Source organism: Gracilinanus agilis, chromosome 2, assembly GCF_016433145.1.
Source record: "Gracilinanus agilis isolate LMUSP501 chromosome 2, AgileGrace, whole genome shotgun sequence".
NCBI classification, from domain to species: Eukaryota; Metazoa; Chordata; class Mammalia; order Didelphimorphia; family Didelphidae; genus Gracilinanus; species Gracilinanus agilis.
In genome coordinates, this window is record NC_058131.1 from 383757132 (window position 1) to 383776610 (window position 19479).

Genomic DNA, 19479 nt, shown 5'->3' on the forward strand with positions numbered 1-19479 from the left:
GTGAGAGTCTAAGCTAGTCCTCTAACTTCTCTTTAACTATAATTTCCTCAGCTGTAAAATGGTGATAATAGTATCAATCTCATAAGGCTGTTGTGGAGTTCAAAGGAGGTCATATTTGTAAAGCACCTAGCATAATGCCAGGCACATAGTAGGTGCTTAATAAATGGTTGTTTCCTTTTTACATCATTTGTATGCTGAGTTAAGTTGAAGGTAGAAACTAAGACCATGGGAAGAGGTAAAGAATACCGAGCAGGGGAATGGGAATTCCATTCTCATTTGTGGAGACGGGTTCATCACCTCGATAATCAACCTAGGAGGGATTTCAGGATTTCAAAACTTCACTGACTTGGTTTCCTCTCTCTGGCTCCTAGTCTTACTTTTGCTCTTGCCTCTGAACGAGGTAGCGGATTGAAGAGTTTCTCACCCATCCAACAATTTCCATCCACCTGTGTTTAAGGGGGGAAATGCTTTGATTCCTTATTTTTTCTTGAGACTTGTGACCCTTGGAGTTTTCATTTTAAACCTTTTCCTTTGTTCCCCTAACCACCAGAAGGAAAAGACCTGTGCAAAGAGTTGGCTGGCTCCTGATGTTAAGACTAGAACAAGGCAGAAAGACAGGGAGGTGGTTCTTGGAAGCTCCATTATAGATGATGGTGAGCCATTTTTAAATGAACAGTTTCTTCCCCTTCTCAGTAAGAGAAGCAGCAGCCTTGTACCATCTCCTTTGAGCAGACAGGTGCCAGTGTTGCTAGCTACAACTACAGCCATCTGCGGCGGAACCCATCAGCCCCATGGAATTGTTTCAACCTTTTCTGTGTGTGGGCAGGAAGCTGTGGTTCACAGTGGTTGGGTCAATGTACCTGGCACAGCTGATGCAGCTCCCTCTTTCTTTGTGGGGGTGGGGAGAGAAGTGTATGCTTGGCCTGCTGCAAAGCATGTGAGCCTACGAGTCCTTGAAAATTCTGGGACATGGAGCTATAGAGTCTAAAGAAAGATTCGTTCAGTCTATGGGGTTAGAGGAAGACTGTCCCCTTGCCCCTACTCAATCCCCCAAGTTTCAGACCCTGTCCCCAAGATATTCAAGAAATATCCCCCCAAAAGCTTCTAGATTGCATCTTGTTCTCTGTGCATGAAGTTAGGTGAGTAATGAATGGGCTTCAAGATGGTGGTTCCTCTGCCACCTTTTCTGGATTCCAATCTGACTCCTTCTATTCTCCAGGCAGTTCTCAAATCACTGCTTCCCTGGCAGCTCTGAGGCCTGGCTCACCCAGGTGTCATGGCCTTTAGAAAGGATTGGGATGGAGGCTGTCCTTAATGCTCTGTGGAGGTAGGAATTTCCTGTCTCTGTTTAGACAATCGCCACAGAGCCACAGAGACCCCAGGTTAGAGCTTGGATTCAGCAATTCCCAGAGACCCTGGCTTAAAGTGCAGATTCAGCGATTTCAGCCAGCTGACACAGCAGGCTGGAGAAAGATGGTCTGTCTTCTGGTTTCTAGAGAGAGAGGAAAGCACAGTGGTGTGAGTCTTCCCAGGAGACAAATATGACAGCCCGAAGCAGGGTCTCCCATCCTATGTTAGTCTAAACCACATTTTGAAACTATTTAACAGCATGATCTCAACCACTACATATAAATAGGGAATATGTATGTGTATATACTGTTGTGGGGAAATTAGGAAAGTAAGTGAAGGTGACAGGCAGAAAGCAGAGGAAAGATTCCAGAACTTTGGGTGAGTGACTGGCTGAGTTGTCAGTTATTCCCTGGACTTACACCTGGATGGTGGTATCTGGTCTTTCTCTCCATATCCTGTCTTTGTGAATCACCAGTCATCAAGAGTTCACTGGCTGGAAAGAGGCTGAGTTGTAGGTGAGACACACACTGGTGGAGAGTGGTGTCAAGAGCCTTACTTCCTCTCCAATTTGGATTTACTTGCTGTTACCTGCTAGATTCATAGAGTACCCTTTTGAGGACCTATTTCACCTACCAGATTTCCTTTACTCTAAACATCATCATAGGGAAACTCTGGATAGGATTTGAGTTAGGCAGCTGGATGATTTTAGTGAGATCAATTTAGAGAATCTGTTGGATTTTGGTGGGAGGGAATCTAGATCTTTTTCTAAATTAGTTAATCCCAATCTCTTCCCTACCTATCCTTGTTAATTAAATAAACCTTGTTGTTGTCATCTAACAGCCTCTCCCTGAAAATCCTTTCCTAGATCAAGTTATTGGCCCAAGAGTATCTAAGAACCTGGAGGACTCAGTTATCAGTCACCAAGCTATTAATAACCAATTATCCTATCTATACTTTAACCTACCAAATATTTATTTTTTCAATACACACATTGAATAAAACCCCCCTCCTAATCATAATTTAACCTATTTGAACTTTTAGTTAATTGTAGTCTTTTCTTCACTCTTTCAATTCCACAGAGCAAAATGTTCTTCTTAGGAAAAGTTCATCATTTGTAATGTCACTACTCTGCTGCCATATTAAACATGGATATCATCTCCCTCTGACTCCTCTCCACTCTCATTGGAGAGCTAGAAGGTGGATGACCAATTCCTTCCTGATGCCTTCTTCTATAAGAGAGCAGAAATTGGGCTTACAACTCAATCCAGTTTCCATCTGCTACTCTTTATGGTTTGGAGACAAGGACTGTCTTTTTTTTTATCGGTATCACTAGCACTTAACACAATGTCTGTCACACAGCAAGTGCTTAATAAATGCTTATCGTATTGAAAAAAAGGAACTCACACTGGAGAGTTACTTTTAAAACAACAAATTCTTGAGGTCAGTTGATGGCTATTTAAATGAATAAGTTAGAAACTCTGTCTGCCTCCTCAGCACACTACAGAAATCATCACAATTCAAAGTAATAACCAATGGGTTTGGAAAGATCTTTAATCAGTCAAAAAAAGATTAAAATATGTTGTACCTATTCTATATTGCTATTGAAGGAAAGTAAACTTGAACCTTTCAGAAAGATTTATAAAAGTGAGGACTAAAGCAAAAAGGAAATTCTAGTTGACCAGAAATTCAATTGACCATATTCTATGCATTCAGAGTAAGAGAATGTAAAGAGAGATGGATGGATAGATAGATAGTTAGACAGAGAGACAGACAGACAGATAGATAGATAGATAGATAGATAGATAGATAGATAGATAGATAGATAGAATGGATGGATGGGATGAAGGGATGGATGGATAGATAGATGGAGAGAGATCACAAGTCCCTCCTTTTCAAACTATCTCATATTTGCTACTTTATATTTAGTTTACTTATATATGTCCTGGTTGCCTTCTTTGTTAAAATGTAAATTCCTTGAGAATAGAGATTATTTCACTCTTTGTATGACTGTGTACCTAATGCACCTACCACAGAGCCTGGTACCTAGTAGGCACTTAATAAATGTTTGGTTGATAGATGCATACATGTATGGTAGATATTCGAAATAGCAAGAATTTATAATTTTATCATGTTGTTTCCTTCCCTTTGGCAGATCACAGCTACTTAATGCCTAGGGTCTCTGCAAATTTATGAAGCTAAAAGAAATCATAATTCTAAAATCAACCTTGTGGTGAGTCCTTCTGAATTTATCTCAACTGGTGTGCCAATGACAGACATTCATCCATCAGCTGACCATCTACTGCTTCTTTCCCATGCTTTGAATCACCACCCCATTCTAAGTCAAGTCAGTTTCTTGCTCAAATTCAGTATCTCCCAGTCATCTCTGTTATCTCATTCCTTCAATTGCTGATACTTTTTCTAGGAAAGAATCACAAGACGACAAGGGGATCCCTTTTATACTGACCTCTTTCCAGCAATCATTCATGACTTGGTAGATGAGAGGGGAAGACAGTCTAGGTTTATACAGCCGGTATCCAGTGCTGATATCCTCCACCACTTTGGTGTTGCTACTGTTTTCATAAGGGATTTTTCCCTCACTGAAGACTTCCCACATTAGAACTCCTATAGAAAGGGACAAGAATATAGTGGTTAACAATAATAACCAAGCAGATTAATGTAATGTTTACTATTTGGGAAGTCAAGGCTGGTGGATTGTTGGAGATCACAGATTCTGAGGTGTCATGAAGCTAAAACTAACCTAGTGTCTGCCCCAAGTAGATCACCATCATGCTAAGCCTGCAGGAGAAAAAGGCCCTCCAGGCTCAGTTAGGAAATGGAGCAAGCAAAGGAATAATGAACTGGAGGAATTCCATGTGAACTGGAACTACCTCCAGGAATTGATGCAGAGTGAAAGGAGCAGATCAAGGTGAACCTTATACACAGAGACTGATACACTGTGACACAATCAAATGTAATGGACTTCTCTGCTGGCAGCAATGCAATGATCCAGGACAATTCTGAGGGACTTATGAGGAAGAATGCTATCCACATTGAGAGAAAGAACTGTGAGAGCAGAAATACAGGAAAAAAAACAAAACATCTGCTTGATCACATAGGTTGATGGGGACATGATTGGGGATGTAGACTCTAAACTAGTGGTTCCCAAACTTTTTTGGCCTACCATCTGCTTTCCAGAAAAAATATTACTTAGCATCCCCTGTCACATACTATCACTGCCTCCTTACAGTCATTCACTGCCCCCAAATGCACCTGTGGCCATCACCGCGTCCTGGATCCCTGCAGCACCCACCAGGTGGCAGTGGCACCCACTTTGGGAATCATTGTTCTAAATGATCACCCTAATTCAAATATCAATAATATGGAAATAGGTCTTGATCAATGACACATGTAAAACACAGTGGAATTGCACGTAGGCTATGGGAGGGGGTGGGAGGAAGGGAGGGAAAGAACATAAATCTTGTAACCATGTAAAAATATTCTAAATTAATTAATTAAATAAAAATTTCCAAATCTGGAGAAAAAAAAGAAATGGAGCAAAACAAAGCTTCTAGGCCAGCCAATATTGGGATTGGGCCCATGACTGCTGCATTTATAGCCTAGGAAACATAGGGAAACGCTGTCTCAAAAAAAAAGCAATAATATCCATGTATTTTACAGAAGCAGAAACTAAGGCTAAGAGAAGGGAAGAGACTTGCCCATGACTATGTGGCAAATAACTGTCAGAACTGAGATTCAAATTAGGTTTCTCAGTGAACTTACTTGTCTGCTCTGGGAGTGGGGAGGGAAAAGGGGAAGGAGAGAAAATGAATCATGTAACCATGGAAAAATATTTTTAAAAATTAAAAAAAAAGCTAGGTTTTTCTGGGCAGAAGAAGTCCAGTGCTTTTTTTTTCACTGTATCATAACTCTCTCTTAGGTTTAACCAGCATGTTATAAGGAAAATGATGCTGAATTTGGAGCCATAGGGTGCTGGGTTCAATCTAAGCCCTGCTAGTTAATTGCTCTGTAACACCAGAGAAGTCACTTAGCCTCTTTGGGTCTCTGTTTTCTCATCTGCAAAATAGGGGGAGTTGGACTCCATCATCTTATAAGATCTCTTCCAGCTCCAATTTGTTATGTTTACAGCCTCTGATCATTTTCTTGTCATTCCTTCCATTATTTGATCTTTTCTTCCAACTCTCTGCAAATTGCAGAGCTTTGCACTTAGATATTGACCCAATCTTCTAAAGTTACCTAAACTGTGGGAAATTATCCTAATACTATCTTTATGATTTGATAAAAAAAATATCATGATAACAGGTGAAATCATCACTGACATATTTATTGATTACCTGCTCTTGTAGACAAAAAGAAATATAAGATCTTATCCCTTCATTCCAGACTATTACAATGTAGTTGGGAATTTAGGCAACTTACATATATGTATATGCAGATATAGATTGTCTGTGTGTATAAATACACGTGTATATAAAATAGTACAAGGTAATGAGTTAGAGCCAGCTAATGAAGAAAGAGTGCTATATTTGTAATCAGAGGCTGTGAAAGTCAGAGAATCTATATTAAATTCTTACTTCTATCACTTACTCCCTTTATGACAGTGCAATTTCTTAGGTCCTCAGTTTGTTCATCTATAAACTGGTTGAACTAGAGGTACTTTAAGGCCATTTCCAACTCTAAATCTATTATTCTAAGTAGTATGTGAATGGTATAGACCAGGAGAGGGTGGTAAACTAAATAAAACTCAAGGGCCAGATCTGACTGTGGTGCAGACAATAAGTTTTAGAGGTCGCAGGGTAAAGTGATCATTCAGCACTGAGAGTGGGCTCAAGGCTGAAACTTAGACATGAAAAGAAGGGGTACTTCAAGCAAAGGGGGTATTATAAACAAAGACATGGAAATAAGATATTTAGAGACTAATCAATAGAAAAGTAATGCTATAATGTAAGCATTGTGGAAAGCAGGAGTAAGAGAGAGCCATATCGTGTAGACATTGCCTTGTAGTCTAAGGGGTAAATTCTGTAGACATTAGGGTACTGATAAAAGTTTTTGACCTGACTGGCAACATGTACAAAGTGGTGTTTTAGGAAGTTTAATCTGGTAGGGGAACATAGGATGGATTTGAGAGGGGAAGAGCCTGGAAACAGAGACCATTCATTTGGAAGGTAATGAGAACCCATGTGACCACCTTCTCTTTACCTGGTCAGATTGTACTGGGGCAAAGGAATTAAGTAGATGAGGCAGCAGAACCCAGAGACATCCTGTATCTCAGTGCCCTGCAAAATGGGTTGGCTGTTTAATAAAATGACAACTAGGAAAGATGGGGTACCTATGCTTCTCCGAAAGAGATTCCAAAGAAGTAGTAATGGGACAGAGTCCCCATCCTGACCCCAAGAGTCCCTATCATCATCCGAAGGCACAGACAGCCCTCTTGACACTTCAATATGAAAAGAGAAAGGTTTCTAGGACACTGACCTTTCTCTTACAAGGGAATATCTGTGACACTGTCTAGATTATATAAGTTAACATTTAATATTTTACCATTCTTGGTACTATGTGTTATCTCCTGAAACAAAATTATACTCTGGCACCTTTAGGAGGAGTCCTCTGCTGAATTCCAATCTGATGTCTACATTTGACCTGTCTGTGACACTGGGTTCTCAAAGGAAGTGCTAGAGGGCCACGTTTCTTCTAAACCACAAAAGCTTTGAATATGGACCTGGACAAACTGTATGTTTGTTATCTCTGTTTCAGTGTAACTCAATTTAAGGAAGTTCCTGACAACAAAGGTCATGTTTCTACAGTGCTTTAAAGGTATGTATTAATTCATTTGATCCTCACACCAACCCTGTGAGGTTTTTACAGATGAAAAAATGAGATTTGTACTATGGGAAATATGAAACCATGCACAATCCCTCTCTTGACTTCAAGGAATCATGCTTTCATCTTTATAGGGATCACAGATGCTAGAGGTCAAACAGACTTGCCCAAGGTCACAAACTAGTAAATGTCTGAAGCTGTATCTGAACCCATTTCTTCCTGCCTCCAAGTCCACTGAACCATCTTTGGGAAGTTGGCCCCCAAAGTAGAGGTGGGAAGGTGTTGGGCTCCCTTTCACTGCAGATCTTTGAGGAAAATATGGATGACTGCTTATTAGAGGTTATAGGGCTAGAGTTGAGAGATACCTCAGAGTCCTTTTTATAGATAATCAAGCTAAGGCCTAGAGATATAAAGCAGCTTGTTCAAGGTCAAACAGCTACTAAGTGTCTGGGGTGGGATCTGAACCTAGGCCTTCTAGACTCTAAGTCTATTGCTCTTCCTATTACGCCATACTGCAATCAGAAACACAATAGAAGAGATTCTTGTTCAGGCAGAAATTGGGTGACCATTGAAGTTATACTAGGGGGGAAATTTTTTCACATAGAGCAATTCATGAAGGCTATCTCTTAAATCATTGAGAGATTCTCCTCTTATCCCCTAGCAGATCTGTGTTCTAGGCACAAAGTATTCAGTTAATAAATATAATATAATAGTGTCTTAAATTGTTAAGGAAACTATCCTGTGGAAGGCCCATCTAAAAATAGCTCCTAATCCATCATTCACAAGCATTTAAGGAAACATAAGTATTAAAGACTATCAAACATGGAGGGGACTTTAGAGGTATCAACCTGATATTTTTAAAAATTTTCCAGATGAAGAAACTGAGGCCCACAGAAACACAATCTGGCAGGGTTCCTTAGTGATACTTACCAAATGACCACACGTCAGATTTGCTACTATAACGACTGAAAGAGAAAACCTCTGGGGAAGCCCACTTCACAGGGAACTTGGTGCCGGTAGAGCTTGTGTACTGGTCGTCGAGAACAAACCTAGAAAAGAAGAGCAGAGGATGAAGCTCAGAAAGCCATCTTCAGAAGAGACGGGGCCCGGCTCCCACCCAAGTCAGGCCCGGACCACCTCGAGCTGCTTACCTTGTCATGCCAAAGTCTGACACTTTGATGACTTGGTTTTCTCCCACCAAACAGTTCCGTGCGGCCTGGAGTCAAGGCAGAAGAAAAGGGAAACGGTTGGCGAGTAATCAGTAATTAAAGAGTCTCTTATAATAACAGTATTTTGCCTGTGTTATTTGTTGTGCAAGGACATCAAGGGAGCTTTACAAACATTAATTAAGGCTTACAACACCCCCGCTGGAAGTGAGTTAGAAGGTATCCAGCCATCAGGCTGCACGAGTTTGCTCCAATAGCTTATGGCTGTGATCCCCATTATGAGAAATCTGCGGCAATCTCGTTACAGCAGTGATGGGCTCTGATGGACAGAGTCTGGTGTGAGAGGAAATTACAGCACTAGGGACCAGATAAATAGCCTCTCCTTCCTTAGATCTCTCGGGGCAGTTGCTACTGTTCCTCCTGTGTACTTACTGCCTTCATATTTGTATTATAATTAATAATAATAGCTAACCTTTCTACATAGCACTTACTATGTGCCAGGCACTATGGAACATACTTTAAAAAATTCTCACCTTCTGTTTTAGTAATTTAAGTAATTATTAGTAATTTTAAGTAATTAGTCATTTTAAGACAGAAAAGCAGCAAGGGCTAGGCAATTGGGTTAAGTGACTTGTCCAGGGTCACACAGCTAGGGAGTGTTTTAAGCCACATTTAAAGTCAGGCCCTCCCCCCCCCCCCCCATTCCAGGCCTAGCATTCTATCCATTGTACTATCTAGCTGCCCCTGAATATCATCTCATTTGATCCTCGCAGCAACATCTTGGGTGCTATTTTTATCCTTATTTTACAGTTGGGGAAACTGAGACAAATGGAGGTTAAATGACTTGCCTAGGATTGTACAACCAATAAATGTCTGAGGTGAGATTTGAACTCAGGTCTTCCTGACTCCAGGCTAGTTGCTGGATCTTTTTTTTTTTTTTAAATGTGAAAACATACTTTAGAAAAAGAGCAAATTTAAACAACTGAAATTGTAAAGCTGACAAATGGAAACTGACAAATGCTAGAGGAGTTTGAGAAAACAAGTCTATTCATATACTGTTGGTAGTCCAGCCATTCTGAAAAGTAATTTGGAATTATGCCCCCAACATTATTCAATTGTGTACCCTCTCTTTGACCCAGGTAAGCCACTACCATGTCTATCCCCTCAGAGAGATCAAAGAAAGAGGAAAAAAGACCCATTTGTACAAAAATAATTGTAGCAGCTTTTCTGGTGGTAAAGAATGGAAACTGGGAGGCTGCCCATTATCAACTGGAGAATGGCCGAACATGTTATGGTAATATTGTGCTAATGTTATTTTTGCCACCTACCTGCTCTTATCTCCCATCTTTCCATGTAGATTTAAGTGTCCAGAACCTGAAGACTAGAACTCATTTGTCTTTACATTTCCTCCCTCTGCCATGGGCACCAGGAAGGAGGAAAATGTTTTCTCTAGAGTAATTGCTCAATAAATGTTTTTCATTTGTTTGGAGTGGGGTGAGAGCAGTGTGGAGTTAAACTCCCTTTGTCAATGAAAATCAGCGACTTAATGTCTTGGGGAATAATTGGGTTGAGGGTGGGAGGATGCTGAGAAGTCAAATTACATACTCAAGGTGTATGTGGGTCTGTGTCATAAAGAGGCAGGATTGTGAATCCAGGTCTTTCGGATGCGGCCCCTCTCTCTTCTATTTCATGAAAACAGCCTTTCAGTCCCTGAGTGATTAAACTGGAAATGCCTCTTAATCAAAGGAGACAAGATGATGCAAAGCTGGATTTGGAGTCAGGAAGCCCTAGGATCAAGTTCTGATGGTTCTGTCATTAATCAGGCGAGTGATCTTCATTTCCTTATCAGCAGGCATAGAATGTTAGAGCTGGAAGGGACAGACTAAGATCTTATCTGGGGCAGGGCGGGGTGGGGTGGGCTGCTAGTGGCTTGGTGGATAGAGAGCCAGGGCTGGACTCCAGACCAAGGTTCAAATCTGGTATTGGACACTTTCTAGTGTTTGTGAGTCTGGGCAAGTCCCTTAACTGCCTAACCCTTACTACTCTTCTGTCTTGGTACTGAAATTTATTATTAATTCTAAGACATAAGTGCTTTTTTTTTTTTAAAAAGATCATATCTAAGCCAATCCCCTCATTTTCAGAAAAGGAGAAGAGAAGGACGTCTCTCCATTATCTAGAAGAGACTTGTTCTTCAGCTTCATCTTTCTTGTTATCTCTTAATTATGACAGGCAGCTGGGTGGTAGGACAGTGGTTAGAGAGCCAACCCTGGAGTTCAGAAGACCTGGGTTCAAATTCTGTTTCAAATATTTCCTTGCTATTTGATGTTGGCAAATTACTTCTCCTCTGTGTTTCAGTTCCCCATTTGCAAATTGCAGATAACAACATCACCTACCTCGTAGGGTTGCTGTGAGGATCAAATGAGAAAATCTTTGTGAGGTATTTTGCAAGCCTTCAAACACTATATAAACGCCATCCACTTAAACAGGTGCCTAACTATGAGACCACGTGGCTCCTTACTGCAGAAATATGGGCCACTCCAAGCCTCACTCCAAGGGTGAATAGCAGTGGCTTTGGTTTCCATCCTTGGTTTGGCATGTTGGTTTTGGTAGTAACTCACCAGGTCTCTGTGGATGACACAAGCCTCTTCCAAGTAGGCCATTCCCTCACACACATCCTGGCACATGCCCAGGAGGGTGTCAGCAGAAAAGAGACCCCGTTGGTTCCGGAGGTAATCAGATAGGCAGCCATGTTCCATGAACTCAAACACCAGGCAGATAGGAGCCTGCTCCAAACAGACCCCATAGAGCTGGACCAGTTTAGGGTGAGAGAGTTTCCTGGAGGGGAAGAAGGAAAGGGATGAGAGAGAATAAATCAATTAGCTAAGTAAACACATGACATCACAAACATCACTCATCTGGGGATGAGCTTGAAACAATACATAGCAATATGCTCTATTATTTATCCTGCCCTATACATCCAATTTTATCAATCTCTCCTTTGATTTTCAGAATTTCTATTTTGATATTTAATTAGTGAATTTTAATTTGTTCTTTCTCTGTTGTTACTTTTTAGTTGACTGCTCGATTCATTGATTTCCTCTTTCTCTTTTTTATTGGTGTAAGCATATATGTAATATTTAAACTTTGTTATAAAATAAATATATTATGCCTATTTTGTTATTGTTGTTCTTAGTCATTTTTTAGTCATGTCTGTGACTCTTCTTGACCCCATTTGGGGTTTTCTTGGCAAAGATACTGAAGTGGTTTGCCATTACGTTCTTCAGCTCATTTTATAGTTGAGAAAACTGAGATAAACAAGGTTAAGTGACTTGCCCAGGGTCACACAGCTAGTAAGTGTCTGAGTCTAGATTTTAACTCAGGAAGATGAGTCTTCCTGCCTCCAAGCCTGATGCTCTATCCACTGCACCACCTCGTCATTCCCCTAAGTACTGCTTTGATTGCATCTGATAAACTTTGTATATTGTCTCATTGTTACCATTAGCTTTAATGAAATTATTGTTTTTATGATTTTTTTCTTTGAGCTACTCATTCTTTTTTTTTTTTTTAAACCCTTACCTTCCATCTTGGAGTCAATACTGTGTATTGGCTCCAAGGCAGAAGAGTGGTAAGGGCTAGGCAATGGGGGTTAAGTGACTTGCCTAGGGTCACACAGCTAGGAATTATCTGAGTCCAGATTTGAACCCAGGACCAGGAGTCTCTGGGCCTGTCTCTCAATTCACTGAGTCAACCAGCTGTCCCCTGAGCTACTCATTCTTTAAGATTAGATTATTTTGTTTCCAATTACTTTGTAATCTTTGCTTCCAAGGCCCTTTATTGAATGTAATTATTATTATATTATATAAATGTATTTCATTATCATGAAAAGAATGCATTTAATTTTTCTGCTTTTCCACATTTTTTGCTGATATTTTTATGCTCTAACACATGACCAATTTTTGTGAGTGTCATATATAACTGAGAAAAAGGTATATTCCTTTCTATTTCCCATTCAGTTTTCTCTAGGGGTCTATCATATCTAATATTTCTAAAATGCTATTCTTCTACTAAACTTCCTTCTTAATTTATTTCATGACTATATTTACCTAGTTCTGAGAAGGGAAAGTTGAAGTTCCTCACTAGTATAATTTTACTGTCTATTTCCTCCTTTTCCTTTAAGAATTTGAATACTATGCCATTTGGTGGATGTATGATTAGAATTGAGATTACTTCATTGTCCATGGTACCTCTTAGCAGGATGTAGTTTTCCTGATTATCTATTTTAATTAGACCTATTTTTGTTTTTGCTTTGTCTGAGATTGTGATTGTTACCCCTGCCTTTCTTATTTCAGCTAAAGCATAATAGATTCTACTCCAATCCCTATTTTAACACTGGGTGAATGTCTTTCTATTTCGAGAATGTTTCCTATAAGTAACATATTGCTGGATCCTGTTTTCTAATCCATTCTGCTCTCTGCTTCTGTTTTATGAGTGAGTTCATCCCATCCCAGTTGTGATTCCTACTTATGTTTTTCTCTCCATCCTATTTTCTTCTTTTCTTTTCTCTCCCTCTCCCCCACTCTCTCCTTTTCTATCCCACTCCTCTCTCATCCTTTTTCTCAAAATTCTTTTTTCATCACTGCCTTCTTTAATCCACTCACTCAATACTACTTCCCCTTTCTCCTATCCCTTTCCCCTTCTACTTACATTTTGGGTAAGATAGATTTCTGTACCAAACTAAATTTATATATATATATATTCTTCCTTCTTTGAACTACTTCGGATGAGAATGAGGTTTAAACATTGCCTTCCCCTCCATTTTCCCCTCTACTGTAATAGCTTTCCCTTGTGCACCTCTTTAATAATTTTCCCTATTCTTCCTCTCCCTTCACCCCTCTCCCAGTCCCTTTCTTATTCCTCCATTTTTTTGTGTGCATGCCCTGCTCCACACTAAGACAAAACAGTACAACCTTTGACAAATCCCAGAGTGGATCATTGTATATGCCTTCTTTGGGAGGTTGGTTTGGGGTAAAGAGAGAGAATATCTTGATCTGTGATTTCATCATGTAGAAACTCTCTCCTTCATGCAGATCAGTAATTCATCTGTAGCTCCTTGTCTTGGAAAGCTATCAGAAGCACTGAGAGTTTAAGTGGACACACCTAGGACCACACAGCTCATATGAGTAAGTAAAACTTATAAACCCAGGTATTCCTGAATTCAAGTCTTGTCCTCTATCCACTATGCCATGTGGCACATTAAGCAGAATTAATGAAAGTATAGAATCCAGAATGAGGCAGGGGGTGGGTGGGAAGTGACTGACAATTCCCATTGTGCGTTACCCTAGTTAGAGAATACCAAGAGTACTGTGTTCAATATAAGATACCACATTTTAGGAAGGCCACTGAAAATCTGCATGGTGTACAGAGCAGGGTGACCAGCACAATGAGAGTACTGGAGATCACACATCATATGAAGATTGGGGATGTTTTGGTTAGAGGAGGAGGACTGGCTAAGAAGGACTTAGAATAGAAGATATAATAATGATAAATGTCTCCATATATTTGAAGTGTCGTTATGTGGGCATCTAGGTTGTATAGTAGTTAGAGCACAGGGCTTGGAATCAGAAAGACTCATCTTCCTGAGTTCAAATCTGGCCTCAAACATTTACTAGCTATGTCATCCTGGGCAAATCACTTAATCCTGTATGCCTTTGTTTCCTCGTCTATAAAATGAGCTGGAGAAGGAAATGACAAACCACTCCAATATCTTTGTGAAGAAAATCCCAAATAGGATCATAAAGAGTGAGACATAAATAAAAAACAACTGAACAACAATAATATGTGGGGAAAGTGTTAGATGTTTTTGGCTTGACCATAGAATATTTCCTCTTTTCTGCTTAACCCTCTCCCAACAATGGGACTCTGTTAGATCAACTCCCTCTCCTTCATCACTTTCCTTCTTCCTTTAGGAAATTCTCTCATCTGGCCCAGCTCTAGGTTGCATTTTGGAATGGATCCCCATCTTCCTGATGTTTAAATTACTGAAGAAGTAGGGATTTGGGAAAAGATACAAGAAGTCAAGTTTTGATTCAATGTAAAGGAAAACTTTCTAACAAACATTGTTTCCAAAAATTGAATAGGAGTTGGTGAGTTTCCCATCCCTGGGGATTGATTGTCCAGGCAAAAGACAGCCAGGGTTTTGCAACTTAGTACCCAGGTGGCATTGGGTAAGTCACTTTTCTGGACCTCAGTTCCATATTTGTAAAATGAGGAATTGGACAAGGAAACCTCTATGGTCTCTCTGAGCTTTCACACGTTATAATCATTATTTGAAATAAAACTATAAAGTTTTTAGAAACATTGTACTTGGCAAGTTATCTTAGAGAAGTATCTTGTGCATCAGGTGTGACTTAAATGAACTTGTAGATCTCTCTTAACTCTGAGGTTTTATGAGTCCTTGTAGAGTTGACATATTATTCTCCCAACAAAGAATCTGGGAAAGCTCCAAGTACTGAATATCCTGTGAATCTTTCCAAGGTCAATCTCATGCTTTGAAAAACTAGATGCTTTGTTTATATGACAGCACTGCATCTAACTGGCTGTTTGGGCATGACACCAGGAAATAACCTGTTAGACTGATTTTCTACCAACCCCCAGAGGAATTATGGAATCAGGAAGACCTGGGATCAAGGCTAGCCTCTACCACACACAAGATGTGTGAGTGACCATGGTCAAGTCCCTCCCTCAGAACTCCAAATCAATTCTCCAAGGCTATAAGCTGCAGAGGGATTATTGATCTGTACTGGTGGAGTGAATCTCCATACTAGGAGCTCTCCCTTACCAACAAAATCACAGGGCTAGATTAAACAAAGAAGTTAAAGGAATGAATGATTAAACCGACTGAATATCTTAAGCATTAGGTCTAAAAGACTCTTTTTTGGGGGCTCAAGTCTTCCAGCTTGGTGCTGCTGGTCAGACTGTGCATATCTTATGTGCTCCCTATGAAGTCCAGATGACCCCTCCCTTGTCGCTAGAGAAACATCTGAAGAAGACCCTCTTCCATTGAAGGCAGACTCCGGAAAAGGTTATTCTAGTGTGTCGTCTGCCCTAACACTGGCCACTTACATCATGACTTCAGCCTCCTCTATGAAATCCTCTTCTGACATGGCCCCTTCCTGAATGGTCTTGATGGCAACCTTGTTCTTTCCCAGCCAGTAGCCGAGATGTACCAGGCCAAACTGCCCACTGCCAATCTCCTGCACAAAAGTGAGTTCTGAGGGTTTGATCACCCATTTGCCTGTAGGAGGAAGGGGAAGAAGGGAGAGAGAAGGTTTCAGTGGTCAGTTCACTCATCATTTTTACTTCTCTGTCAAGAGACAGCAGCAATATATATATATACATATATATATATATATTTGTAATTATTATTGCTGACAGAAGAGATGGGAATGGATATAAGTCTTTCCTCGTACTACAAAACCTTAGGCAAATGTGGAATAGGGAGACAGGGAAGTACTGATCAAGGCACTTTGAAAAAAAAAATGTAATTGAAAGATGTTCTAATATAATAAGATGCCAACAATATGGTAAAATGTCTATTTGGATACTGCATAGTACTTTTCATGATAGATATTGCTCAATGACAATCATTTTTTAGCTCATTCATTGACACATCTATTCAATAAACATTTGATGAAGATTTTTTTAGTACTTTTCTGAATGTCATGAGGATATCAATAAGTATGAAGCATGATCCTTGTCTTCAAGGACTTCTCAGTATAATTGGAGAGACAAAAAGTGATGTGGTAGAGTAAAGAGAACATCTAGTGTAGAGTCAGAGGACCTCGGATGGTTTTAGGGAGTCGATAGGGATTAGCAAAGGAGGCCTTGAAGGCAGCTAGGATCTGTACACACAAGATGGAAGAAAGAGGACAATGCATACAAGGTACAGAATCTCAGGTACAAATGGAATGTTTAGGAAATGAGAGACTAGAGAATTGATGTGGGGGAATATTGAGAGCTGAGGTGATTCTCAAAGTACACATTAATTTTTTTAAAGTGCCAATGTATCTTTACTTATCATGAAGTAATAATGGTCCGGAACTTTTGACACAGATTATTTTTGTTACAATTAAGGGTCCATAGAGACTACTACTTGTACTGTACTTGCAAAGCTACAGGATTGAGATCTAGAAGAAATCCTTAAATGGAAGTCCAACTCTCTTGGTTTTCACATGAGGCATCTGAAATTTAGAGAAATTAGCAGACTTGCACCAAGTCACTCAGGCCATGATAATAATTTTTTTTTTTTATCCTGGGACTCCATTCTAGGAGCATAGGGCCACAACCAGTAGGCAATGGGTCGCTCAGGGTCACCCAGCTGGGAAGTGTCTGAGCCTGGATTTGAACCTAGGACCTTTCGTCTCTAGGCCTGGCTCTCAATCCACTGAGCTAGCCCAGCTGTCCCTACTTTAGGTTGCAGTTTCTTTAACAGATGTAGTTTTTTTACAGGGTGGGGTTGCTAGCCCCACGCTCAACCCTCCTCCTTTTTCATCCTGGCTAGGGACCGCATCCTTAGCCCAGGAGTGGTAAGGGTGGGTGATAGGGGTCAAGTGACTTGCCCAAGGTCACACAGCTGGAAGTGTCTGAGGCCGGACTTGAGCCTAGGACCTCCAGTCTCTAGGCCTGGCTCTCAATCCACTGAGCCACCCAGCTGCCCCCATGATAATAATAGTTAGCATTTTTATAGGGCAGCTAGATGGCACAGTGGATAGAGCACTAGACCTAGAGTCAGGAAGACTCCGTTTCCTGAGTTCAAATCCATCCTCAAGGCATTTTTACTACATTTGCATGAACCTGAGCATACCATTTAACCTTGTTTGCTTCAGCTTCCTCATCTGTAAAATGAGCTAGAGAAGAAAATGACAAATGATGTCAGTATCTTTGCCAAGAAAACCCCAAATGGGGTCACAAAGAAGATTTGGATATCACTGAAACAATTCAATAACAACAGGAAATAAATTAGACTGAGCTCCTTGAGGAGAGGGACTATGTCTTCTATTTCTGTCATCTGTGTGCTCTGCAGTACATCCCTCATTCTTCTCCAGGCTGTACTCAGTACTTTGCCCACCATGCCTTAGCTCCTCAATCTGAAGCCTCACTCCAGTCTAAGAGTCCACATATTAGAAGTATCCTTTGTCCCTTCAGCCTCTTTTTCTGATTAGATCACTCCTTCCAGAACCTCTGTTTAAGGAGAGATAGTGGCTAGGGGAACCATGTCTCATTCCTCTCCAGGATGCGCTCTAGACTTCCTCTAGGTGCCCTTGTTGTCCCCTGATGCAGCTTTCTCAGAATTCTTTTATGAGTTGTCTTCCCTCATTAGAAGGAAATCTCCTTGAGGGCTGGGACTATATTTTTATATGTATTTATATTCCCAGCCCTTATCACATATGTGCTTAATAAACACTTGCTAAATGGTTAATTGGGGACAAAGACACTAAACAATAACTCTAGTCCAACTATCAATAATATGGAATTAGGTCTTAATTGATGATACATGTAAAACCCAGTGGAATTGTGTGTTGGCTAAGGGGAGCAAGGTGGGTTTGAGGAGAGGGAAAGAACATGAAACATGTAACTATGGGAAAATATTCAACATAAAAATAAAAATATAATTAAAAAATAAATGACTAATAGGAACATGTATTTTACATGACTCTACATGTATAGTTTATATCAAATTGCTTGCCTTCTCAGGAAGAGGGAGGAGAGGGAAAGGAGAGAATTTGGAACTCAAAATTTTAAAAAACAAATGTTAAAAACTTTTTACATGTAATTATAAACAAAATAGATTGAAAAAATACTTTTGAGTGACTGACTGTATAGTAGACATTGGATAAATGTTGAACAGATGTGTTACTAATTCAAACCAATAGAAAACATTGACTTGTGCTATTACATTTACATATACATCTCTAACCTACCCAGAAGCTTTAGACATGCCTGCATACACAAGCAAATTCCAGGCACACTCTGAGTGCATCCCATTCTTGTCCTGAACGCTTAAATTGAAAGCTGATTTTTAGTTATAGGGAATTCTAGAATTATCAGGATCTACACCCAGGATGTAAGGATGGTGTTTCATTTATTGATCCAGCAATGAAAATGGCAACTCACCACAAACTACTTACCATATCTCAATCCAGCTGTGATGGGGGCCTTTTTTCTCCAGGAACAAACAGGGTATCGTAAACGTGTAACAAGACCTACATACACCAAGAAGAGAGAGAAAGTGGGTTGACTTTCTGGAACAAGGATGGTTTAGATTGAAACCATCTAGGGTGTCTACTTTAGCATGGAAACTCCTTTCCATTTCAAAAATCACACAGAAAAAAAAAACCATATAAATGTTCAGTCCTTCCCAGGATCCAGATGAGCCCTGGTAGGGAGAGGTTAATGGTCAGTGACTAGTCATCTCTACATCAGGGTCAGGGTTTTAAAAATCAGAACAGGCGCTAGTGATGCCACATAGCAGGCTCAAGGATCTGAGCTTTTTTGGTTTCAGGCCATCTGGTTTTTTTTATAAAGTAACTGAGCCCAGAAGAGCCTTTATTCTTCCCATGTTTTTTGCTGAGATTCCCCAGGTTAACCATTCCTCTCTGAGCCTACCTTCCAAGACTCACCTCCTCCATTGTGCTGGTGATATTTAATCAGGTTGGGGATGGAATCGAACACAAATTTTTCAGCCACATAGTATCGTTTGGGATGGTCATTGGTCTCTTTGATGTGATAATGCTTGATACATGGATTGTTCTCACTAAAACAAAACAAAACAGCAGGTGGCATCTCTAAGAACAATGCACACAAATATAAATGTAGGTGAGCCCAAAGTCCTAATGATTTTCTCAGTGAATTGCTGCTGCAGAATGCAAATTAGTCCCTAGCTTCAGGTGGCAGAAAACAAGAGGTGATCCCAACTGTTATCTTTGTGTTCATTCTCTTCTCCCTCTACTCCCAAACATTGAGGCAGCATAGTGTGGAGTAATAGAGGGCCAACCTTAGAATCAGAAATGAAATCAGCATTTATTAAGCACTCCTGAATGTGAGGAACTGAGTTAAGTACTTATTA

General features: G+C 40.2%; 1 protein-coding gene across 1 annotated transcript in view; it reads right to left on the reverse strand.

The window, feature by feature from the left end:
• Positions 1 to 1420: 1420 nt before the first annotated feature.
• The window catches only part of ITK (IL2 inducible T cell kinase), an 87780-nt gene continuing 69721 nt past the window's right edge, over positions 1421 to 19479 (reverse strand). Inside the window, exons 10-17 of the mRNA XM_044661755.1 lie at positions 19034 to 19167; positions 18542 to 18616; positions 15477 to 15648; positions 10973 to 11189; positions 8340 to 8404; positions 8119 to 8237; positions 3815 to 3972; positions 1421 to 1492 (exon numbers count right to left, since the gene is read on the reverse strand). Of these exons, the coding sequence (XP_044517690.1) occupies positions 1421 to 1492; positions 3815 to 3972; positions 8119 to 8237; positions 8340 to 8404; positions 10973 to 11189; positions 15477 to 15648; positions 18542 to 18616; positions 19034 to 19167 (1012 nt within the window). The remainder of the gene's footprint in view (positions 1493 to 3814; positions 3973 to 8118; positions 8238 to 8339; positions 8405 to 10972; positions 11190 to 15476; positions 15649 to 18541; positions 18617 to 19033; positions 19168 to 19479) is intronic.